Genomic DNA, 26,812 nt, shown 5'->3' with positions numbered 1-26,812 from the left:
AAATCATTTATTTGCTCAGAAACATGGTAACAAAATGGTCGATAGAAAATGTCAAGTCCAACATGTTTTGTCCAGGGTAGGCATGCAAATTTTACAAAATTAGAATCTACATAATATTAATTGCAAATTTTACAAAATTAGAATCTACATAATATTAATAACAATAATAAATTAATTAAAAAATTGAAGTCATTATAGGTACACAAATCAATCACTCAGAAATTCTTTGACAGTATAAAAACATTTATCAACTAACCATTCATAAAGACATTTTTTAAATTTTGACATTTGACTCATGTATTATACAATTTCTTAACCAGTAAAAATTCCTTACAAGAAAATATGAAAATTGACTTTAGATGATGTAATTGCTTGCTTCTGAAATATATTGTGGTAACGACAGACAACTACGGAACCCTACACTGCGCGTGGCACGACACGCACTTGGCCAATTTTTTACGCAATAGCGATGCCGATAACGTTTTTTTTTTAATTTCGAATTTTCTTAATTTCGACATTTCTGCATCTATAGAGTTCACAAATGCATGAGGCATTTTTAGTTTAATTTGATAAGACGGTTTAGAATAAATTGTCATTATCATCATTAAAAAATCATTTTTCTTTTTACTTCAATAACCCAGTTTTCTGGCAATTTTACTCTATTTCTTGCGGGAAAAATCACGTGATATTTTCCGAGACCCCCCCTCTCCCCCACGTGAGATTAAGTGAGGTTTTCGTGGACCCCCTCCCCCCCCTAAAAGTCTCACGTAATTTATGGACGCCCCCTAATGACTACGACTTAGGTTGTACACCCTTGACATGAATTTTAAATTTTACTGTCTTTAAATTTAAATCATAATTGTCATTTTTATGAATAAAGATATGAAGAAAAATTGGGTGCATTTTTTTATATCATTTTTTCGAAAACTTATCGATACATCTATGTGAACCGTATGAAACATACCCATCACTAGTCACATTCGTTTGACAGCCGTCATTCTAATCAAGCTATATTTAGAGATGGGTTTCCACCCGGGTAAAAACCCACATGAGGGTAAAAACCCAATAAAAACCCGTTTCATTCCACCCGTGGGTGTTTACACCGGGTGAAAACAAATAATTTTATAATTATTTCAATTGGTATCTTTTCTTTATTTTTATTGAATTTTTCTCATTTAAGTTTATTGATTAATAAGTAATAAATCAAATTTAACACTAATATGCATTTATATCGTGGCCAAATCGTAAAATTGATCACGTTATGATGATGTGACCAATTATTTTATAAAATGGTGTTATTTCAAGAATCGTTGAACCGATTTAGAAGAAATTTAGTAGTAACACAATAATTTGTGATCATGGCAAGGACATGGAGGGGGGGAGGGGGGGGGGATGCCAAAGATGCCAAACTCTCTCTTTGATGACATTACGGTATAAAGTTACAAATAACAACACCAACTACAAAGTACTTCTGCTTAAAAACTTGAAATCGAACCGCCCTTCCGCCACTGTAACGCATTGTAACGTTTTTCAAGACCTCCTCACCCCCCAGATTGCATTACATAACACTAGAACGCCCCCTTAGCAACAAATACCACTTCTCACTTTAAAAAAACGCTATTTTTGTTTTCACCCACCAGAATGGGTGATAATGGGTAAAAACCGGGTTTTTACCCAAATCACCCAGTTTAAACCCAATCGGGTGAAATGGGTTTTTACCCACTACCCATCTCTAGCTATATTGGATAGACTATAGGTATTGTAAGAGTCAAACCTGCCAACATAACAGTGCAAGAAACAGTGCTGCTAACATTTAAATAAATATGACGTTTGCTAACAAATAAGGTTTTGCTTGTTTATTTTTCTATCCCATCAGTGCAATGCAATGATGACATTGACCAATTGACAATAGTTTTTTTTATTTAATAGAAATAATAATGGCAGGTTGAACCAACAAGAAGGTTTTAGTTTATCAATCATAATCTTCTTGACAAGATAAATAGTCAAACAATTTTGATCTGAATAATTTTGAACTTTACTGACGAACAGTTAAAGATTATTTTCTCTAACTCGAGATTATTCTGTAACATAGTTTCAAAAGGTAATATTATGTGCTCGCGATTCGTTGAAGGAATCAATTTGAAAACTGACGAACCTTTTCATTCCGTGACTGTACATGAGTTTATTTACACCAAAGGTAAATAAAGTGTGCCGCATTAAGTATAACGTCATCATAATTATTGTTCAATACTGTAACTTAGGTATTGAAAATGGACTCCACTCTAATCCAGTGCGAATGAATCGTATGTTAACCTTTCGTAAATTCAGTGGATTCTGGCATAATAAAACTCTTATAAGTTAGAAAAGACATTTAATGCGCACTAAACATGCTAAAACAATACTTAAAAATAATGATCATCAACGATGCATGATTAATATACTTAAGCTTTAAGCTTAGATTAATAAAACCTAGATAGATAGTCAGTGCACGAAAGGTGAGGCAGCTTTTAGTAAGCCAGAATGGCTTACCCGTAAACGTCACATGAACTGTCAAAGTGAAAAATTGGTAAACACGTCCGACGAATTTTAATTAAATAAGACGGTTTGGGCTGTGAAAGGGTGTCTAAATACATCAGAAAAAGGAAAGAAAGTGACCAGTGTTACATTTCATAAGTAAGTACTACAATTCGACGCGTATTTTGCTTGAATTTGGCTTTCAAAAATTAAATACGGGAATGATACCAGTAACAAGAAAATTTATTTCCCAATTGTTCGCCCTACAAATACACTTCCTTTTTTTATGAAATCGAGACTTTTAAGTCGATTTATCTTATTGTAATTAAGTAGGTTCTTTGAATTCAATAAATAAGTAAGTACATGATGCGTTTTGTTTTTGTTAATTATAAAATAATTAAAAACGTATTAAAAATTTCCCTACTTTCGGGAAAATCGCCTTCACTGTCTACACTCCCCAACAAAATTGACACTAATGACATAAGATTTTTGCCTCACTCTTGACGAAGCGTTTGTATGAAGACTATCCATCTAGGTTTTATTAATCTAAGCTTAAGCTAAATCTTTTTCAAATTAATTCCCACCAAATTCGACTCAATCAAGATATTAATACAAAACTTATTTGAAAAGCTAGTAGATACTATCTAGCTACATAAGTAAGTATAATTGAGTAATTTCACAACAGGCGCACAAACGCGCTTGTGATCATCAGTGTGCAGTCTCTGCCTAAGAACTGTTCTTTCTCAACAGCTATCATCGGCTCAATAATCCTATTGCTGTCCTTTGAGCTCTGACAGCCTTTTTTGTTCTTTTATGAATTTTTGTCCTTTAAACATATTGAGCATTTGCATTAACACACTGAAATCTGAGCTAGAGAACCGACGAATTCTCAATTTTATGTCTTATTTTACGTACCCAGCGTTAAAAATGTAATTATAGCTCCTTTCATCTTCTTTCACGATTAACGTGATTTACTATTGATACATATGACATGTTTGCTAGATTTTTGGTACAGTAAATGCTCTGCAAGAATAATTATTGCACAGTCCAAAAGCTATTGAAGTATTTCGCGTCGCTCTTGAGGTGCGTAGGTCATTTCGATTAAGTCGTGGTTGTCATGGGCTCGGCCTTTCCTGACCGGGGTGACCATGAGCGAGGTTGGGGCGGAGTCCTGGCCCGGCCCAACGGAGGCGGTGGCCAGTTCGGTGGTGGCTGTTGGCTCGGAGTATACGGAGACGTTGTCACGTACACCGGGCGAGCTGGGCGCACTACGTTGGGACTGTCGGGAGCGGCGACCTTTCTTCAGGTGAGGTGTTAATTTCTGGAAATTGCAATGTGGTAGGTAGTTAAGTATAAGAAATATGTTAGATTGCATGACATATTTTATGGAAATACTGCTTCAGCTAGTCAGCCATGAATACCTACACTCAGTAGGTACTATACGTCATTAATTCGATACTGTTCTACTAAGTTAACGAATTTTAAAAGTCAAGTAGGTACCTACCTACTAATCTGAGTGTTGTATTGTTAAATCTTTATAGGCGTCACCTTTGAGTAAGTAGTACCATGTTGTACTGAAGAAACTCCTGGTTTTAAGATTACAAATCAATTAATTTAAATGGCATTATTTAATTAATTTGAAGAAAATATTACTCAGAGCGCCGTAAATCACACCACTAACGCCAATTTATTTAAAAAAATGTGACTATCTTACTCCTTGAGGATCCTTCAGGTACGCCCCAGTGCGGCGCACGACGAAGTCCGGCGCGGCCAGACAGCGCGCTAGCATCAGCGCCGCTGCGCACGCCCAAGCGGCCCATGCGCCCGCGCTCGCTGCCCGCGTCGCCGCCGCGCGCCCGCCGAAGCCCCACGAGGTCGACCAGCTCAGCTTCAGAAATGGGTCCACTGATGAGCAACTGCGCAAGTAAAAGTTATTTCATTTTCACCATAATATAGTACGTAATCACTACACTTGAAGTTTAGCATGTGATCTAGGTTTTGTTCTAGGTTGGATTGCAATTTTTATCGCCATATCAAGAAGAACGGATCACAATAGACAGTACGAGTATTAATAGCAGTATTTTTTTATACAAATGTAGGTACGGTAAGTACCTAGTACTACTATTATCCGATTAAATTGCATTATGAACTAAGATATTCTTTGAAATAAATAAGTAGGCAATGCACATAGAATTATTGAACATGAAAATTGAAAAGAAAAATAAAAAAAAAATTTGACCCTTTCAATGGCCCCATACAAAAGACATCAACGATTTTTTTTATTGAATTTTTATTTTTCATTCGTTCTTCTCATATGCGTGAATAATTCGATAATGTAGAACTAGTACAATAAACCACTATTCGTCCAAGATGTAGGAGCGTTTTCGGCGAGCAAGGTTTTTCAATGTATCTGGGGGATACTGAATAAAAGGACCTTATCTTCTATAGCTAGACCTACGTTTGTCTAGAAACAATCAGACCATAGCTAAACGTATACTGACGTAGTGGAGTTGGTGAGGTTGGCGAACGCTCCGCAGAAGGCGTGTAGGCCGCCGTTGGTACGCGCGAAGCTGTGGCCCGTGAGGCCCACCATCACCAGCGCGAACAGCAGCGCCGGCGTCAGGATGCGCCACGGCTGCTGTAGCCTGGGAATCATCAAATCAAATCAAAATTATCTTTATTTGTTTAGACTAATTAAATTAGTACTTACAAATCGTCAAATGCTCTTAAGGAGCCTAATACATGTCTTATTCTCGCGCTTCGAGACAAACATTTGGCAAGTGCAGAGAAGAAGCGCCGCAACAAACTCAGTCATCACTGTCTGCTGGTTTAAAAATATAAAAAAAATCAGGTCAATTACTCCTCCCCATTGGCGTATCTAGGGTTATTTTTAGGGGGGGGGGGGGATACCATGTCAATGCTTGGCCTTGAGGTCCAACCCCGGTGGGAACATGTGTGATGATGTTATTTCAAATGGATGCTTAAAGTATAATGGAGAAACTACTTAATTATGGTGTATTATCTGTCGCTAGTGTAAACTTTGAGTTTGGGACAAGTAATTTTGGTGAGATAGTTGGAGGAACGATTGACAGCATATGAGTAAGTAGTTAGCACGTGAATACTTGTATAATATCAGCTACTTAGTAATTCGTCAAACAACAAAAAATACATGTGGGAATATTTTTGTGCTAGAGAGAGGCCGTGGGAGTTACAATGGTAATATTGTTCACCACTGTCGGAAATCAAAGATTAATTCTATAATCACCAAATGATTCTATAGAATTTTCAATTAGTTAACTATTTTTTGATTAAAAAAAATTTTCGTTAAGTGTGATTCGCGAAAACTATATTTGGGACGTGTATAAGTGCTCTGGAAAGGGTCTATGTACTGAATAAAATATTTTAATTTGATGGTAATAGAGTCAGTTGTAAAAGAAACCTTAATACAATCATTGATAAGAGCCATTTTACTTACCCAGATCTAGCGTGGCCGCCGCCAGGACACATGGTGAAGAGCGTGACCCAGACCAGAGCGCAGATGGTGGACATGACCGGCATGTACTCCGCAAACTGGCAGTCGCTGTCGAACGCGAACAGAGACCGGGTCAGATCCAGCACCAGCTGGTGAGTTACATTCCCTGTACGAGTTTTACATCAATTTATCAATAAATATTAATTATCTACAAAGATATTGCTTATGAGAGCAGTTCAAAATCTTTTAGTGTTTTGTTCCTATTGCTAGTTATTGAGGAATCACAGTAGCGGATCTATACTCTACATGCGCATATAAGTAACTCAACTCTTCTGGCCAACATGGGGAATGTAGGCCAAGTCCTCTATATTTCCCTCCGATAAATTAGAGAGCGTGGTGCTTCTGAAATAGACTAATAAATGTCTATTTGATATCTGTGAAGCACAGCGCATATAGTGGACATGACCGGCATGTACTCCGCGAACTGGCAGTCGCTGTCCAACGCGAACAGAGACCGGGTCAGATCCAGCACCAACTGGTGAGTTACATTCCCTGTACGAGTTTTACATCAATTTATCAATCAATATTAATTATCTTAAGATATTGCTTATGAGAGCAGTTCAAAATCTTTTAGTGTTTTGTTCTTATTGCTAGTTATTTAGGAATCACAGTAGCGGATCTATACTCTACATGCGCATATAAGTAACTCAACTCTTCTGGCCAACATGGGGAATGTAGGCCAAGTCCTCTATATTTCACTCCGATAAATTAGAGAGCGTGGTGCTTCTGAAATAGACTAATAAATGTCTATTTGATATCTGTGAAGCACAGCGCATATGGTGGACATGACCGGCATGTACTCCGCGAACTGGCAGTCGCTGTCCAACGCGAACAGAGACCGGGACAGATCCAGCACCAACTGGTGAGTTACATTCCCTGTACGAGTTTTACGTCAATTTATCAATAAATCTCTCTGGACATCGCTTGTCACTTTTTGGGACACCCTGTATTTAGTCTTATGTAAACTCGTCGAAAATGATTTTAAGCCAGATAATGCAGGTTACAGTATAAATTTGGAAAAGCGTTAGTAAAAAAATCCAATCAACGATACTTTAGTAGGTCAAAAACATCGAAATCACACGAAAAGAATTAAAACAAACTTCTTTTCTTTCTAATTTTGGTGGTCCTTTTCTGATACGGTAATAGTCTAACAGTGAAACTGGTGACTGAAGAGTTGCCAGGAAAGTATCGTACATGTCCTAGAGGAAAAAAAATAATTAATTTAGTCGCGTAGTTCCAATAAGAGGCATATTTTTATATACAAGATGAGTACATCGAAGAGCATAGATTTTGGTTTTGAAATTTCATACAGACGTATAATTTTGATTCAGGTTGTTTTCAGTATTTTGGGATAAAAATGATTCAGGTTTCGTTATTAAAAAATGGATTTTGTGTACATTTAGTCATTTCCTTTACCGACGAAGTTCTATCAAATAGTGTGTGCTTACTCGGTGATAACGCTTGTAGCAGCGGCTTTATGGCAACTTACCGGTTACGACAGTCACGTTCATGGCATCCATTGTTGTTTCCAAACTATCCATTGTTTCGTTATCAGGAATTTCTCTTTTTGTTACACTTTTCTCCATCGACTTTCCATCGGTTGAGGTAACATCCTCTTCTAAACCGTTTTGCACCTCATCAACCATTGTGTAGTTGACATTGGTTTCCACTTCATCCGTGTAGTTTGACCGGGGTACGACGTGAAATTCTAGCTTCCTCGGGTACAATACGCAGTGGCCATTCACTAGTTCCATGGTCTTATGCAGGAGTATGTAGTTGGTTGCTCCAAATATGGCAGCCAGGACGTAAAGTATTATGTGCCATGCTGAAAACAATGTTATACAATATTAAAAATTATTCTTAAATTAAGTACGTTGTCGTACTAGACGATTTTATTACAGGTCTCAAAGTAAAAATATCAGTTTCAAAGTAAGGTCTCATTCTACCAAGATCCTATATTATAAAATTTCAATAGTATCCCTTTGTCAGATCTAATTCCAAGCCAAAAGTCACAAGGTCTTGCAACTTTAAAACGGTTATGACTTTGGTAAGAAAGTACATTTTCATTTGTTTATTCTCAAATTACTGTAAACTGAAATCTTTTTTTAGGAAATGAAGCCCTAAATCGTAATGCTGAAATCAGTCATCGCGGTTTACGCAAACCATCGCTTAATCTTCGGTTATAAATAATGTTTTCACAAGTTTCGGCTGGTTGCCCCCATTCCGCGGAAGTGTGTCGTCATCACACCAAAGAATGAACCAATATTTTTAGCTCCATGATGAATCCTGAATCTCTGATGCAAAGATAGTCAGGCAGTTTTTCTTACTAATAAAATATAAGGAAGTACTCCATACACGATAGGTAAATATTATATATATTTACAAAATGGCATTCATTGTTTTATGTAGGTATCTACAAACCTAATCGGAAATCAATCATGATACTTAGATTGTTATCAACAAAACTATCGCAGCTGGCCAGACTCATTAGCTTACTAAATAAGTAGTTTATAGCGTTCAATAATTTATACATTATAATGTGTACATTTACAGTCAGCATAAAATGATTTACTCAAATCATCAATTATTCAGTCCCAAAGTAAGTTTGATAAATGACTGTTGGCTGACTGACAACAATACTCGTAGTTTCTATCTATCGGCTATCCTATCAGCTTGACACAGTCTAAAAATTCCTACGTGTTTTGCCTTGGAACTCGTCATCAGGTCATAAAATTTCAACTCTGTCTACACTATGAATGCGTTTACAGTAGTCGATAGGTATTTTCAATCAATAACATTATTTGCGATTCGACTTGGCCGTTTTTTATCACAAACGAATTGTTAACCAACGATGCGAGTGCGCACCGGCTCTGTTATCATTCGCAGGATGCATGAGGTCACTATCGTACACCTAGTGCTGATAACACAGCGTATGTTAAACAAGAGTTTCAGCAAAAAAAAATATCTGTTTGTCTCTAATCAATATCAATAGTCGATGAAGCACACGATGTCGTGCCCTGCGTGCCCAAATATATAACTGCACGCAGGAAGATTATGAAGGCTACTGACAACGCCACTCTTGTGGCGGAGTTTTGGGCTGACGCTGTGTAGGTTTGTTGTCGACACGACCAAGAAGAAGAAGAAGATCAATAGTGCATCACACCTATTGATATACCGGAAATCATCCAATTCCTCGTATACATTCACTCATAAACCCACAAACACGGTCCTACGGTAAGGACCTATTTCTTTATCATTTTGTGTGCTCACTCTATTTAAAAGAGAACCTACGATTATTTACACTTATTCATCAAGCTTCCTAATCGTCTAGTCACTTAACTCTTCTAACTTTCAGGACCATTTTTCTCTACCATTTTTGTAGAAATCTCTATATCCTGGCTATACAGGAGTTGCAGTAGTGGGAAATGTATGGCGGGATTAGTTTCTTTAACTCTACCATTTTAGAATCACCATAACGGGCAATGTTATCGTATTATAAATAGTTATCAAATCTACAAATCATACAGCTACACGTGTGAAAAGATATATTTACATTTCGCTGCTTAGCCAGATGCTAATTGCGTTTGAACAGTTTCAAATATGTCACACACGTAAGTCTCTTGAGAATGCTAATATAATTAGTGGGTAATCCCGAGAGATTGTCTCATTCACTGTAGTTAATACGCATGATCTTGATCCTTAGATCATGAAAAGATATTTTTAGGCGAACCTATATCAGTAATAGTTCTAGGAAAAATGACATTAACTTATTTTCAGTGAAAATCGGGAAATACAGGAAAACCTTTTCCTTTTTCAGACTCTTGTGTTTGTTTAGGTCTTAACGGGTTTCCTAATAAACTTGATGCAAATAAAAAGGACCATCAGTATCAAGAGCTAGTAGTAGTACCTACTACCTACTTAAGGATGTACGTACTTTTCCAGGTTCTGAGATGCCTGGCCGCCCGCTCTTCCAGCTCGCAGTAGTCGTAAAGAAGCACCGTCATGATTCACTCCATTTTCCCCTGAAACAAATCAATCAGTTTGGAACATACCAATGCTTATGGGATATAAACCTCACGAAAGTTAAGCGACGTTAATAAATAACTAAATTCGATCGATAAAGAATATGAAATAGCTTCAAATACATAATTTAACCGACGGAATTCAGCAGTCAAGTCACTAGGCAAATGAAAGGTTTGGATCTAACTCAGACATTAGCCTTTTTAATGAAATGCGCCTAATAACATCATTTCGATCAAATGAAATAGCAATAGATTAACGTAGTAACCATAATATCTATGATGATTAGATAGATCAATTAATGATGAGTTTGCTACCATTTCCTTTAGTAATTAGTAAGCTACGCAGCTACGGCCACAGGTAAAATAGGCAAAAAAATTGTGCATGGGTAGTCATTAGACATCTATAAGACTCATACCTCCTGTTATCTACATGCAGTGTTGAAAAATGTTTTGATTAATGTAATAGTAGTGTGACGCGCCCCGCGACGCATCGACAACCCTAGCACCGAGCGCAGAGANCAGCCCAGCAGTGGGATGGGACGACACAACGCCCGCCAACAATGTGCAAGACGCGCCGGTACAGACGCAAGCCACCAAGCGGTTCATGCTGTCTTCCAACGTCGACGTGAGTTGAACTCGCTTCAGTCCCACTCGAGACAGGTCTCGAGTCGCAGCCCAGCAGTGGGATGGGACGACACAACGCCCGCCAACAATGTGCAAGACGCGCCGGTACAGACGCAAGCCACCAAGCGGTTCATGCTGTCTTCCAACGTCGACGTGAGTTGAACTCGCTTCAGTCCCACTACGTTCTATCGTTGATAGCCAACCGGTTCTCGTCCTTACCGAGTAGTGCATGAGATACTCATCCCGAACCTGCGGTAGCAATCCTGCTGCCACCCTTCCTAAACTTCACACCCCCTCACCTCGTAGGTCCAACGCCTTTCCCTAGTGGTCGTACTCACTATCGAGGCTTCGGTCTCTGGCTTGAGCTAACGAACCACATCCTGCCCCCCTAGTTATAAGTATCCAGACTAACACTCGATAAACCTCGCACAGGGCGCCGCCCCTCTCGCGGATACGAAAGCTAGCTAACGGGACGCGAACCGGGCGCGTCATTATTCCTCTTGTTGTAATTAGTAAATTGTGATACAACTTGTAAGGTACTCGTAAACTTGCTCATTATTAAACGATAGCGATTTAGAGTCAGTGAAACTAGAATAAGTGAACCATTGTGGAACCTGAATTATAAGTGCCATTGTGTTATTGATTGTGCGTTTCCTTGGTCAAATATCCCTGTAGGCATCCTGGATAGGTACACATCCCTCATCGCAGAAGGCGAACTGGGACTTAGTACTAAACAGCGGGGTGTCAGACTGAGCTAGCTTAGACGCCCCGTTGCAGTAGTAGTAATAATTATTTTTGTAAGTTAAAAGCAATTAACGATAAGAATAATGTCACTTTAAGTGAATCTGTTTTTATCTTAAATAAATAAAATCCATATTTGTTTTAGCACCAGGGGTAAAGTCTTTACTTGTGAATTGTCTTTCTAGAGTAGGCAGAAGTACCTACCTACTTTGCATTCGTGTGGCCGCTTCCTAACCATCATAAATTACTATCCATTGGGGGCTAGGCTGATTGGCATTGGTAGATGAAATATATTTATTACAGAAATAACAATACCACGAAACTGGGGCAAGTACAGGAAGGTCGTTCACAGGAGTCTCTCGATATTGATTACCGACAAGTGCGTGGCTGAATGCCCAAGAGGCTCTGAATAATTCGGATAATGCGTACGCACATTAATCGTTAAACTTGGGGTGCTATTTATACACCCTTTTACATCAAAATAACTCAGTTCCACTGTCGAGAATGTTAACTACGTGCGAAACCCAAACCGTTAGGTAGGTGTTTTATGAATCAACTAAGCGTTTAATTTAAAGTCATGCTTCGAGGCCTTGGATTAATTCAGAAAACTTATGGAATTAAAAAAGCAAAGACCAAATTATAATACATTTTATGGTTTTTAAATATTTCATGCATTCACAAAAGTATAGGTACTTACTGACTGACTCTATCAATGTGGTGCCGCGTATCCTTTTCAGATTTAGGATGAATATTAGTTACATACCTACTTTAGTTTTTTTAACTAAAAAATGCAAATGGACGATGCGACGTAACTACAAGTATGAATGAGAGTTCCGCTCAATTGGAACTTTAACATCACATAATACGGAATAGAACGGCAACAAACTATTTGACGACCGTTTCTGAAAATGACATCATAGCACTGATGTAATTATGTACCTATTTATTGACATCATTTACGATTGCGACAAATGACGGCCTGTGAGGACGAGCCTACATCTTTGAAGGCCATGAGTGTAATATTTTTTGTCTAGTGTCAAGATATGTTGTCCTGAAGCAAGAGCTAAATTATTCTCAAAGCAGGAAAATTTGGATATTTTTTGTTTTATGAGGGTCTCTTTTAAGAATGAAGTTCTGAAAGTGTTAAAGATATTAGCAGTTACAGGTGTAGTAAACGTCCTCTTTGCGTGTTCCGATTTGTGAATATTTGATTTACATTAGCTTGGATCCTGGCTGACTGCCAAAAATCTAATTTTATATGCCTTCACTTTTACCTAAGCAACCACCACCACCACTATTAGCCCTAATTTTGAATACTCAGATATACAGGGTGATTTCGGGACCTTTGTCTAGCTAAGCAGTGGACGTAATTTGGCTGAAACGAACGAAGTAACTAACTACCTGAGAATATTTGAAAAATATATTACAAATACGTTTCTGATAGCTAACTTTTACCTTTTAAATAACTGTTCTCGAGGTTGTCTGGAAGAGATCGCTTTATTTTGATAAGACCGCCTAAACTGTGCTGTTTTTTGTGTAATTTATTCGTTTTCTTTAGTGTGCACTTACAGTAAAGTGTGTATCATCTAACAAACCAAAAGCAATGCAGTGATACTTTACTGTTGACATATTCTACACTGTTATCACATTTCGATAGCAATCACCAAAGATAAGGCACTGCATCAGACATGAAAATGAATTCTTGTGTTATTGTTACTATCAAAACTATCAATGCATTTATTTATCATCGGATAGAGACGGGTCGATTAGCTACTTGTATCATGAGACGTAATCTCGTTAGCGATGACGTAAGGCGCTCATTTTATATTCGCTTTTTATAGTCGAACGCGACCGCGTGTTGAATAAATCCTACTTGTGTATGCATTGTTTAGCAGTCGGTTCTGGTTGCATTGAAGCATGTATTTTGTACTTTGAACACGTTAACAATGATTTCGGGATTCCACTTTTAACAGTGAGTTGTTTTACGTTTAACTATGCGACATCTATGTAAATCACAAGTTAAGATAGCTTGATTGCCATGCTTTTTAATCGTGGTCCATTATGACTGAATTTATTATTTTTTATACCACCATAGGTCCCGCTTATTAAAAATCGTCCCCTAGAGTACCTAGAGATAAAACGTATCATTAATTATTACGACATGAGTAAATTACAACAGGAAAATAACATTTAACATACAGGATAAAAGTTATGTTATTAGTCACAACAATGTTAAAAAATATATAGTAGTCACGGGAAGTCTTTCCATGGTTCGGCATTTAATTTTAATATTTAAAAAAATATCCCTAGTACTTATTACTAGCAATATTTTTATGAACTCTTCAGTTTGCATTTTCCATAACTTTTTATAATGAAAAGTTGGAAAGTCCTGAAAAGTTCAGACGAACCCAGAGAAATCATGTAATCTACGATGACCAACACAGCCAAAGTGCTTTTGACTTTTATCTAGTAAGTAATCATTTATTACGTAAAAAGCGAGGACTGTATGATAGAGGTAGACTTTTAAAGACATATACTTGCATTAGTTACAGATGGTAATAAATCGGCAGGCAAGGAAGGTCAAGCGGCGCCCGCAGAGGCGGCGATCCGAGGTCGAGAGGATATCGAACCAAGGACGAACAGCCTGGCCACAAAATAAACCAGGCAGCAAGATAAAATTTATAGCTGATTGATCATTTATTTAGTCAAAATATGTCTAACTTCGACGTTCAATCAGCTACTGTGATTAGGTATACCTAGGCTGATTGAACGACGAAGTAACTAAAGTTATTACGAGGTCATTACATTTTTGTGGAAGAAATATACCGAAATCCCACGTAATGGATTTACCTTTTGAAAATACCTGGTCTATCCCTAGCACTATCGCCACTGCGCTCTCTCTATTTGGACTATTTCGAACAAGTAGTTGTAAGTCTCTATTTCATTCTATAGGATGTTCTTTACAAAGTAAACTTGAAAAGAGGTCAACATTTCAGCATGCGTATGTCAAAGGTTTTGCTGGCTGGAAAAACGCCAAGCCAGGAGCCGTCGCGACGGGTCAACATTTTAAGGATTCGCAGGAGTGTTAGTTAATACTGCGTATTATTTCATTATAAGTCTACTAGCTTTCCGCGCGTGAATTTTTTTCTGTCAAGAACTGGGATAAAGATTGTCATACTTATGTCCCTTTCATAATTATCCAAAATTTCATCAAAATAGGTTCGGTGTGAAAGCGACACAGGGATGAAACGCAATAATTATAATAACAAAAATAAATAATAGCCACAGCACAGACTCTAAGTACCTGCACCTACTTCCTAAAAATATCTGTCTGTAGCCAATTACAACCAATTGAATTAACTTCCTCATATAAAATAGTTTTGCCCGCGTCTTTAGACCTCATGTTGAAATACTTAGTTTTTGAACAATTTTCAGCATTTTTACTGCCTGGAACATCCTGCGTAAATTAATCTATTCTTCTCCTTCTTCTTATGTCGTGTGAGCTGCAACTCACCTACCTTAGTAGCTTACCAAACTCTACATTTCAAATAGCTGGTGGCCTTAGACCTAAACATCGATTTGTAGAGAACATTGAAGCTCAAAAATGCTTATTGTATTTTGTAGGATGCTGATTTTTAAGACGCAATAAAAAATAACCGGAATTTACGTTAAGTAGGTACATGTAACATAATTAGACGTACCTTTTATATAACAAATTAGTATCCAGTTGAATATCGTGGCATAGATATCGCCTAACTACTGGTAACCATTCACATTTTCATTGATAACATTCAATTTTTTGCTGTACACACAAGGAAAGTAATGTTTGATAACACCGCACGTCTATTCCACAACGCTTGTCGCGATGACTGATCCACCTCGGATACAATTTCGGTCCGCGCATTTTAATTCGGACTCTGTGCGGTAGGAAAATTGGCGTGCTAGAATGAGACAGAAGGAAAACACGCTATAATTCCATAGAAAGAACAAAGATGGGTATAGAGTAGAGCCGTCTCTATCGCAGCTTTGAGCTTTCCGCGGTTTTGTTTACGTGACGTAACCGCATGATGTCATGGTAACGCCGCCGCCATCTTGCTATTTCCATTTGGTTTTAGCGGGCTTTCGATTTCATGGCGTAGAAAATATTTAGCTACTATAAACGCAAAAAGAACACGTATGTAGAGATAGATTATAATATAAGTTTTAAACTCTGATACATATTTTAATTTTGAAGGAACCACTCGGAGCTTTTATAAGCATCTCTCTCTATCAACTTTACTACGAGCTTTACGAAACTTACAAAAGGACAGTGAAGACAGATTTTTTTATATTATACTAACTTCTAGTTTGGCCCGGTTACTAAGCTTCGTGGTTTTTAGATTTAGGTATTACAGATCCAGGAGCACTGAGGAACGCTTAGAAGGGACTACGCCTGAAGCACCCTGAAGGGAGAGATGGCGCTGATGGAAGCGGTAATTTAGCTTACTAAAAATAGAATAGAAATAGAAACGTTTTTAATTTCATATAATAAACCCGCAATACTGCAGTGAATAAGTGATACAATTTCAAAATAAAAACGTAATTTTTAAATAAAAATGAATTTTATTTTCATATAAAATTACACATAATATTTGGACCCAGTGAAAATGTGGGTGGATTAAAAGTTATTACAGCCATGTTTTATTACGGAGTAAAAACCTAGTAGGTTTATATTATTTCATAATATGAACAAAGGCAGAACAAATAACATTATGTTTATAATCTATATCTATGCTATCATATAATGTTTTAGCTCAAAATAACATAATAAAATATCCATGATAGGCCAAAACTTACTTTCACAGTAGGTAATTATTTGATTTCCAAATTAGATACATATTTTAACAATAATAAATCTTTTAATATTATTTCGAAAATATTATCTAGTGTTAACATTATCACAAAACGGTTGCTGTTCTGTGAATCCACTCAGCCTTTTAGATAAAGCATGATCTACAACGAATACATTGACGACAAGCGAATGTAATTAAAAAAACGTCAATTAACTCATATAATAATACTACATACTTACTTAGTAACCTAACTTTTAATACTAAATTAGTATCTTATTATGTAAGAGTAGGTATTCCACTAAATTCAAATTCACAGTCCACAATATCTCGTTCGCTCGAAAGATGGTTCGGAATACGTCTCAGAATACCTGCAAAGCAGCCCTTAGAAGCAGTCTTATCCGTTTAAAGTGGAGCCGTCGATCAGCAGAATACGTAAGGCCTGACGCAGATGGGGCATCTGTCGGAGGCGGCCAGGCACCTCCTCAGGCAGTCGGCGTGGAAGAAGTGCGCGCAGGGAGTGACGCGTGCCGATTGCATGCCGGCCAGGCACACGGCGCACACGTCTTCCAGCGTGGCCAGCTCCTCCTGCGTCGCGCGACGGAACCGCGCCAGCGAGCCGCGTGCCTCGCTCAACTTCACCAGCGCTTCCCCCAGCCGGTGTCTCCCGTGCACGAACACGCAGAAGTACATCACTAGCGCGGCCAGTCGCCAGCGCTCGCACCACGCCAGCGCCGGCACCAGCGGCACCGCTAACGCTGTAGTTATCCCCCGCGCCCACACCCCGAAGTACATCACCTCCATGCCTTCTAATCTCTCAAACTTCATAGCGGTGAGCCCAATCGGCCACAGCTCGAGGAACGTCCTCTCCGAAAGCAGGTAGTATATTCCCGTGATTGCGGTGTACAAGAAGGTGGGGCTGTAGTGCTCGAGGCCCTGTTCCAAGCCGAGGGTGAGCAGAATGAAGGTGATGGTGACGATGAAGGTGACCGCTTTGGTCCATTCCAGCACGATCTTGGTGGCGGACATGGCGAGGTGCTTGACGCGAGAGTGGCGCGTGACGTTGACGTACGGCGACCAGTCCTCCTTGGTGCAGATCTCGCGCACGTAACTCACGGAGTACGTGATGACGTTGTAGAACATGAGAGAGTAGAGGGAGGTGAGTTTGCCCTTGGAAACGAACAGCCTGTCGCATGCTGTGAAGATCAGCAACTGTAATAAAAGAGTTAGTGAACTTTCGTTGCTATACTTTTATATATTCTAGCTCTTCATTTGTACAAAAATAAATAATTATACCTGACAAACCATAGTAGAGAGGTTGTTCATCTGCAGAAACACGCGCTCTGCGCGCTCGAGCGGCGCGTACACAGTTTTCAGCACACCGAGGACGCACGCAAAGGGCGCTCGGAGCCTCCTCGCGGTCTCTGAAAGAAAACCAAGACGCTTTAAGTAGTTGAATATTACTTAAAAACACAACCACAGAGTACTTTATTAAAACAACTATGATGATTTTGATTTCAAATGTTGGTTGAAAAGTGCTTTAAGCATAAAATAAAATAAGACCATCATACATAGTGGAGTCAAAGCATACGTTTGTAACTTATATGTCATCTTAGAATTAGGTAGCATTAAGATATATTACGTACGTAGTAGGTACGTCTATATTAAAAATCTGATTTCTATCACTAATTGCAGACTTAGTTACATTCTCTTGTTTATGTTTTGCACTATTGTATTATTTAATTTGTTCCAAATGATAAAATAAAACCTATAGAAGATAAAATAATAGAATGGTTAAATGTTTTAAGAGTTTCCATCAATTTGCTCTACAATTTAGGGATAGCAACATAAATTCAGACTGTGATGGTCAAGGGGTTGTCACATCTTGTTGTCCACTTGGTTTCATTTTCCGATTCACAGACTTATCTCATTTGCATAGTATATTTTTTATATTTCAAGTGAAAATGACATGGATGGTTCTTCCATAAAGTAGCCAGTAAAACAAGCCTCCTCGTATTAAGTTAATCTTATTAATGTCGTTAAAAAACTCATAAAACTCATTTATTTTTGCAAATAAGTAGGCTTTTAAAAAGCACTTTTACACGTCCCAATATTAACCCTACCACTGCTTCGGGACAATAAATGGGCCAGTGCTGAGAAGAAGCAGCGCAAGAAACTCAGTCACTATTCGTTCGTTCGTTAGTTAATAATCATTCCCCAATTTTGTCCATAACGTCGCTTGCCTCTCTAACTGACGTAACTGACATTATCGATCGATCGATTCGTCTTGTAAAATTGATTAAGATGGTGTAGATAACTCAGTTTCGAAAAAAAATTCAGATACGTCAGTTAGAGAGGCAAGCGACGATATATTAGTGCCAGAGTTTATCCTACTAATATTATAAAGATGAGAGTTTGTGTGGATGTTTGTTACTCTTTAACGCAAAAACTACTTAACGGATTTAGTTAAAACTTTACAGTATTATTATTTGTAACCCAGATTAACATATAGGCTAGAATTAATAATAAAAAGATGATGCAAAATTGTCGAGAATGTAACATATTCATGGCCGTTTTTAAAATAATAAAACCCGACAATTTTTAAATACAATTACCTATTGACCATGCAGACAACAGACCTACAGCTGCTGCAAATGTAAAAAAAAAACATGAAAACAGAGATTATACATTTTACTGTTTTAGTTAAATAACTTTATTGGTTCTACATTGGATAGCCCTGGTCATCTTCGCTTAGCTGTCAAAGCCTAGACAATTTTTGTTCTAAGAAATGTAGTATAAAAAGGCCACCCTGCTCAAAGGGTAGTCAGTTCAGCACTCACCAGCCACCAGAAGACATTATCTGGCTCTACCCAAGTAAGTATACTCATCTAGTTATCAATATTATTCAGTAAAACTTGTTATTCCTAGTACCTATGTTAATGTACCTAATAAAATAAGAATAAGAACACTTTATTCAGCATATTATAAAGAATACACTACTTAAAGCATTATAAAAATTTAGAAGCTATGCTTAAGAGGCGCCCGCTCTGCAATAATCGCGATAATATAACACAAACGTCATGTCGAGAAGCTGGTTTTCAATGGGAACCACTTAAATTATTGTGAATTATTACAGTTCAGAAACTGTATTTTAACCATGGGTGTGTATATCTTAAGATTATAAACTGCGTAAGCTTTTATTACAGTCCGAGCTTGCAGCAAATCAGTTCTAAAATCAACAAACGACTGTACGCAGTATTTTTGCTTCGAAAATAACTGGAAAAGCTTTTGCTTTCGTCATTATGGTCTTTATGGTGTCGATGTGTTGATTTCAGTACATCGTAAACAAACATTAATGCGCAGAAAGCATTATTTTTATCCACACCAATAAAGTCAGTAAAGACTCTAGATGGGCGGTAGGTAATATTTTTTCGGAGGATAAACATTTTCTTTATACAAACATCGTAAAATCAAATGATTTATCGAAGTTCGTATTATAATTACTAAAATGTATGAAACGCTTAGTCAGAATCAAATCAGAGGTATCTATTAATGTACCTAGTTTGGTAATTAACACCTTTGCTGCGGCAGTAACTTTCTAATACTTTCCATTCCTTCGGTACAAGGTCAGTAAACCTGGTATTAAAACTTACATTGTGGCGGCACAAGGCTTAAAGACCTTGTAATATTTAAGATATATTAATTTTATTTTTGGCTTCATGTTAATAGATATAGTGTTTTTTTTCTTTGAATATTAATAATAATGAATTTATTGACATACACCTGAAGGCGTTCGTGAATAACTTGTTTAGTATAAAAATTATAGCTATATTCAAAATACAAGGCTTATGCACCCTGTGCCGCACTGAAGTAGGGAAGTCTGGTGGGTATTCTAGGGATGTGAAATACAAATATCGATAGTTTAAATTAAGTTTTAATAAAAATTTAAAAAAGTAACAAACAAAGATGTTTTAATAATTTAGTCTAAATATTTTACAAATAAGACATACGTGCATAAATACTTAAATAAGCTATATTTAAAGAAAACATATTATTTAATAACATTTAGTTACAACTTCAAATGTTTGTCACGAAAAACATTATTTAAATTAGCAATAAATCGTGTAGCAAATTAAATTATAATCAATTTGCAATTTTATTTTGTTTGTTTCTCTTGACGCCATGTCGACATGTGCGTTTCTTACGAATGCGAGGCAACACTGGCTGCACGAAGCTAGCGTGGGGTGCGGTACCAGGTGCGCAGGGTACAAGGTGCTTCGACCTGGTTTCGCATTGTGAAGACATTTTATTACTTCCGTGCGGTACCAGGTCTAAAAACCTGGTATTAAGGTAGGTACATCATTGGATTCTATTTTAAGAATACATCATAGATATATATTCATCATTTTCCTACACCGGACCCAATTGAAGTTATGCCTTTCGCACGACAAGGAAGACTATAATTTTCTTAGCCGCACGGTAAGCGAGACGTACACAAGGTCTATAGACCTGGTTTCGCACTCAACGTGTTAATAAAAATGTAGAGATCAAGAGTGATCCACTTGCTGAAAGTACAAAAATAGCATATTGCACACTCTTTGAATCAGATCTAATATTATGATCTATTCGGTCGTAGTGTTCGTGTGTTGTTTTTCAAGAAATTGTTGATCGACAACAAAACAAAAATACCCTGGAGGTGTGAGATCCCATGTGTTGGTCAGACGCAGAAAAGAAAGTGTTTGACGCACGCGCGCTGGCTGCGGGCCAGCTTCCGGCGGAGCCCATTCAGCTCCGCTTCGACAATGACCTGACTTCCATACAACCATAATATAGGTAGTTATTTTAAGATAAACAAAGTACGGTCGGTAGCCACGCGCCAACCTCGGACTCGTATGATTTTCATACAAAACTATGCGCGACTATCGTCTTTCTAAATAAGTTCTAACTATATTCAGTGCTAACGCAAAAACAATCGCGGTAAATAAATCCAAAAAACTTTAAGACATATGTTTTCAAACGCCTGGATACATTTTTATTAAAGATTCTTTAAAATATCTGGCTCGAAGGACCACAGTTGGACATGAAAATATTATCAACAACTTTTTCAAACATACGTTAAATAATTATACTTACTGAAAGTTGAAGATAAGACAAGTTTAACAATGTTCAATAAATTTTCCTTGTTACAAGTTTTGGCTTTCAATAGGATACCGTGTTAATGACTTTTAATTATTTTTGTGTAGTTATCACAATCGCTTTTGTAGAGAGGGGATTGTTGATTGCTTGCTATACATTGTTTGTTTAGTTAGTTATGTTACCTATGACGGAATAGAAAAATCTTTTCTAACGCGTAGGCGGAGCATAGGTCGGGGAGTTGGCACACCCCAATGTTTATGCCAAATGTTCCTGAGACCAGAGTCTGTTTTCATCGGTTCAAAGCGAGCCTATTATTAAAAATTTACCAACAACAAGCATAGCATGACGCTTAAATATTTCAGATTCAAACATTGTGCAATAATTTCCGCTTTGTTGTACTGTGTACATTACTAAAAACTTCGCCACTTGTTCTTTCCTATCTACGAGTAATATTATAATACCTAAAGTATGAATGGCAATCATTAATTTTTCAGCGAAAATACATTTTCATACTGAAAGCTAAAACCTACGGTTGAGCACAACTATCGTTCTTGTATCCTGAACTTTTAGCTTGAACTTATTCCATTAGCCCATGGGTAATCACCAATAGAGACTTCAGGACTCTTATTAACTAAAATTGTTATTAGACGCACCAGAAACAAGATCGTCTCTCTATGTTTTGTGACTTTACTCGTAGTTAAAGTTTCATTGAGTTAAAGTTAAGTTAGTTACCTTGCGCGAACTTAACGACAGCCGGGTACCACCTCGCGGGGTACTTGTAGTTGGCAGAGATGAGCACAGGTACCACGAGGCAGGTGTAGGCTGCCATCAGCCAAGCGCCGCCCAGCGCCACGAAAAGCCCCCGCGGCGCCCAATATGGCAGCAACAGCACCAGAGATAGGAGCCATACTGAAAACGAGCTTATGGTTATTACGGATAGAATTTGAATTTTCTTTGGGGCTGAATGAGGCCAAATGCCGTGCTGGGATCGAATGCTAGAGGCTGACTCATAAGGCTCATGGAGGACACCGTCAGGTTTTTAGTGGGTAGCCCTAGCACTTTTGGCAGGGCGAGCCCCAACATATGACCCATAGCGGCTGATGGGTATTCAACTTTATGCATTGAAAAACATATTTTATAAGATTAAGGACTCTGTCAATAGGAAAGCTAGTGAGAAAGAGACTATGGTCTCTGACTCTACGTTTTGGTTACAAATTGAATTCGCACTTTGAGCTTGAAAAGCTTAAACTGACTAAGTATTGTAAGTTTACATTTATATAAGAGGCAATAATATTATCATTTATGAACTTCAAAATAAGTTGATCTGTTTTATTTAGTCTCTTCAATGTTTTCAATAAAAACACTATTAGGAGAGCTAAAGTAAAATATCTAACTCTAAAATACCTATGCGTGTTTTCTTACACGTAATCTCCTTGAATATGCTATTTATTTTAAGACTCTATTTCTCTGCCCTTGATCTCATTTTGCTTTGTTGATGCGATGATATTGGATGATATGAATTCCTAAAGCATTTGCCGCCAATGAAAGCTATGAAAAAATTGTTGCCAAGATATTTTTTCGAATAATCTCTCCAAACTTAATAATATTATGAATCTATTTACACTCGGTAGAGAAATGGCGCATAATCTAATCATTTGATAAACAAACCATATCAAAACAATAATAACGCGCAAATAAAATACAAAAATAAACTTTTTATTACAATGTTAAAGCGTAAAGAGTAGAGTTTATTAAAACAAACATTAATTATTAACATTTAAAGTTAGAATAAATTCCTATAAAACTGTTGATATTCACATACCAATATTTGCGATTTTATCCTCCGATTTCATAGGCGGAATCTTCGAGAAAGAATCACTCCTGATACGACCGCGCACTCTTGAAATCATACCCATTTTAAAATTTTAGCAAAAATTTAATGTTCCAGCAAAACGTGAAAAACACACTAAAGCACTTTCAAAATATTTTGTAACTAAAAACCGAAGAAGTTTCAGTGGGAACACCTCCGAGTTTCATGAAGCGTTTGACATGAATGCGCGCCCGCCCGCGGGCGTCTGGGCGGGCGGCGCGTACGCAAACACAATGCTACCATGATTCAGTTCATACGCGCACAAATTCATTTATTTCAGCATACAATGATGCTTACGATAGATCTCGGAATTAGCGTGCCAAAAAATTGCAGCAATGATTAGCGAATAAAGAGATAAATACAACACAGTGAGAGTTCCACCTTCAGCCCACATAGCATTGACGCATTATTTTTAAATTCAATTCCATGTCAGTGACTCGTGGGATGGACACTTATTTATTTAATTATGATTCAGTGCGCACAAAATGCCCAGTCTACGTAAACATTAAAGGCTGATAATAAAAACAAAAAACAAAGAATATTGATGTATTTTGAGGAATACAATTTCGTTTAGTTCATTTGAACAAATCATAGTAATTTAACAAATATTTTTATTTCATTTACCTACTTTACCTTCCTTACCGTTGAAAAGTCTTTCATTTCACAGAGTGGATTGGTTTTCCTGCTTCCTCTTCAAGGCGAGTGGGTAGGAATTAGAGAATACCTAACTACGTGACTTTTTTAAACGAGTCTCCACTCGTGACAACATCACGTGAGGCCGTTTCATTCATAGATCGACCACGCTGAACAAACATAGCTTTTAACGGCTAATCAACACAATCTCACTGAAGAAAATGATGAAAATGAGCGTTCATTCATTACCGATTTACTAACCTGTAGGTATAGGTAGAGCAACATAAATCGGTAAATGGTCATGGACGTTCACTGATAAGGTTTAAAGTGGATTTGGATACGGACAAGATTCTAGCATTAGGCATATGTATGTTTAAAACATTATTGATTTATAATTATGGTCATGATGCGAATTATTTTTAGCATCACCACGATACATAAATGTGTTTCCCACGAAAATTTTCAGTTACTCGGTTTCTGAGTCACTGCTTACAAAAACATTAATGTAACTCTGATCTCGATTCATTTCGTCCTATTTTTAGATATTTATTAATAGAATACGAAAAATAATTCATAGAATACGAAAAAAATGTAGAGTTACTATTTTTCAGGATAATTTTCAATATTTATGAAGAGGCAAACAGCCTAGATGTACGATCACCATTGCGCACCTGCCTTTTATTATGAAAGTTGTACGCTTTTTTCGGTAGGAAACTCATAATAGTTAGGTAAATAGGTATCCATACCTTGTTGTGACTCCGTAGCGTAGTTTATATAAATCTTAACAGTAGCATGATCACCGGCCATCTATAATCATCATCATCATCTCAGCCATAGGACGTCCACTGCTGCATAGGCCTCCCCCAATGCTTTTCATGCTGCCCGGTTGGTAGCGGCCTACGTCCAGCACCTACCTGTTACCTTTATGATTGCTGAAGCTGATCTAAAATGGTGAGAAAGAAGTTCTCTTTCATAAGTCATACTTTTAACTTGCAGCACTCCGCCAATATGCACACCTTGGTTTTCTTCGTTCTGGCCACGAGCACTTGTCTGGCGTACTACGGTGGGTACGACTCTCGGAATCTAATCGTTAGAGAAGAACCACAAGATGAAATGGGCGGGTAAGTCATAGGAGAAGTACAAAACTTCCCCGGAATGTTTTGAAAAAGTATTGATATGAAGATAATAAAGTAGATAAGTTTCTGCTCTATTATCGGTGATTTCTCTTTATCATGTAAGTAATTAGGGACTTTCTACAGTTCACCGGCTCTAGCTATCTCAACACCTTACTACTTACCTATTCCATTACAAAACTATAGGTAGTAGGTTAGATACAAAACAATGCCATAAAAGCTTGTGAAAAATCCTTGGGCACACATTTCAGGAATTACTTAACTTCAAAGTTAACTTACCTACTACTTCTTTTGTGCTAGTTAGGTACACCGGATAAGCCTTTATTTTTTATGTTTTGGCAGTGAGCTAGTGGAATGTCCCGTGTGCTTGGGAGCAAGAAATGGCGAGTGGCTGCCTAGCAACGAGGTGTGCCCCATCATGAGAGGCAACAAGAGGTACAAGAGGTGCCCACGAGGCACCTACGTCAATGAAGTGTGCGACAACCGACTTGACTGCTACAGGGTAAGAAGTGCTAAAATTAAGTTTTGTAATCGGTAATTTTGAAGCCACGATAGCCGAAGTCCGAACTTTGGGTTGGACTGGCCGACTCGACATCCGAGGAACGCGGGTTCGAACCCCGCCACGTCGCTCGACTATTGTGGTAGAGCTCACTCGTAACAGAAGCATATTTAGCTTAGTACCTACGAGGGGCTAATGGGACTATTAGTAATTTGTGCAGTAAAAAAAATAAGAACCCAAATTTTCTGATTATCAGGGACCCCGGGAACAGTGTACCGAAAAGATGGACTTCGATGTCTACGGACAGAAGTGCGCCCCCGGATACTACTGCAACAAATACCTCGGCGTATGCACTGGACTGGAATACAACGTGGACAGCAAAACCCAGTGGCTACTCAACCCAAACAGGCGGTACCCGCTGCGAGCACGGCGCGCTGCGTAAATCCGTTAACACTAGACTTTTTAAAAATCGATTCGCATTAACACGTTGACAAAGACCATGGCCGCGACTGAATACTTGGTCTCATTAGATTTATTTTTACATCCAAGATTTACATGTATTGAATTATTTTCTTGCTTAGGCTTTAATAGTTATACAAATAATAATAGTTGCTTACTTCCTTTGTTAGATAAGTTATTGCTGTGATATTATTAGATTCTTAAGTTGCGTTGATCTCATTTTAATGTTTATTTTACCTACCATTCCTCAGAATAACAATTAATTTATTAGTAATTATTTAGAATTAAATATTTATTTACATACGTATTTGATAAGTAATAAGCCTGTAAATTTTATTTATTCTTAAATAACATTAAAATTTTATTGATCTCAAGTAGGTCCCTACCTAGTACTACGAGTGTAGGTAGATAAGTAAAAACCAAGAGTGATTTATAAGAAATATGAATAAATGCATTTAAACCTTTTGTTACTTATTTATTTCCTATATTAATCTACTTCCTTTTCTGAGACACAACACAAGATCCTTAACGCTATTGGAGAATTAATAAAGTAAATAAGTTCAATCGTAGTATTTTTAGAGTAGAAACTATGGTAAAACTTATGAAAGTGATGAATCTATTATTTAATATTAGTTTAGGTAACTTTTATATGCTCAAATGAACAAATTCATCATCAGAATCTTAGAAATATTGAAAGATACAACTACGCTAGCGCCACCTTTTCCTTTGTCTGTAATCACTGTGTCCCTAAGCCATGAAATCACAGAGCAAATACAGAACAAATAAAAATTGTTTATGTTTGGGATTTTTTTTCCATTTA

At 37.5% G+C, this 26,812-nt stretch overlaps 3 protein-coding genes across 5 annotated transcripts; 1 reads left to right on the top strand and 2 right to left on the bottom strand.

The window, feature by feature from the left end:
* Nucleotides 1–3,343: 3,343 nt before the first annotated feature.
* LOC114352601 (uncharacterized) lies at nt 3,344–15,317 on the bottom strand. The gene is made up of 7 exons (XM_028304256.1): nt 15,135–15,317; nt 9,981–10,068; nt 7,536–7,871; nt 5,990–6,152; nt 5,016–5,159; nt 4,229–4,430; nt 3,344–3,835 (listed from the first exon to the last, which is right to left on the bottom strand). The coding sequence occupies exons 2-7, from the start codon at nt 10,048–10,050 to the stop codon at nt 3,569–3,571; spliced, it is 1,182 nt and encodes a 393-aa protein (XP_028160057.1). The 5' UTR covers nt 10,051–10,068; nt 15,135–15,317; the 3' UTR covers nt 3,344–3,568.
* Nucleotides 15,318–16,035: 718 nt separating this feature from the next.
* LOC114352599 (uncharacterized) lies at nt 16,036–23,470 on the bottom strand. 2 transcript variants are annotated; one of them, XM_028304251.1, is made up of 4 exons: nt 23,221–23,470; nt 22,131–22,307; nt 17,559–17,686; nt 16,036–17,474 (listed from the first exon to the last, which is right to left on the bottom strand). In XM_028304251.1, the coding sequence occupies exons 1-4, from the start codon at nt 23,312–23,314 to the stop codon at nt 16,686–16,688; spliced, it is 1,188 nt and encodes a 395-aa protein (XP_028160052.1). In that variant the 5' UTR covers nt 23,315–23,470; the 3' UTR covers nt 16,036–16,685. The 2 variants fall into 2 exon arrangements, with proteins under 2 accessions (XP_028160052.1, XP_028160054.1); XM_028304253.1 differs by having other exon boundaries at nt 16,054–17,474; nt 17,568–17,686.
* LOC114352600 (uncharacterized) lies at nt 19,110–26,222 on the top strand. Of its 2 annotated transcripts, XM_028304255.1 has the most exons (4): nt 19,110–19,136; nt 24,898–25,022; nt 25,377–25,536; nt 25,790–26,222. In XM_028304255.1, exons 2-4 carry the CDS (start codon nt 24,910–24,912, stop codon nt 25,973–25,975), a joined length of 459 nt encoding a protein of 152 aa, XP_028160056.1. In that variant the 5' UTR covers nt 19,110–19,136; nt 24,898–24,909; the 3' UTR covers nt 25,976–26,222. The 2 variants fall into 2 exon arrangements, with proteins under 2 accessions (XP_028160056.1, XP_028160055.1); XM_028304254.1 differs by lacking the exon at nt 19,110–19,136 and having other exon boundaries at nt 24,835–25,022.
* Nucleotides 26,223–26,812: the final 590 nt, after the last annotated feature.

The sequence above is a fragment of the Ostrinia furnacalis genome, unplaced genomic scaffold (genome assembly GCF_004193835.3).
Source record: "Ostrinia furnacalis isolate ACB-3 unplaced genomic scaffold, ASM419383v2 OfSCF1409, whole genome shotgun sequence".
NCBI classification, from domain to species: Eukaryota; Metazoa; Arthropoda; class Insecta; order Lepidoptera; family Crambidae; genus Ostrinia; species Ostrinia furnacalis.
This window is presented reverse-complemented; position numbering and strand designations above follow the sequence as displayed.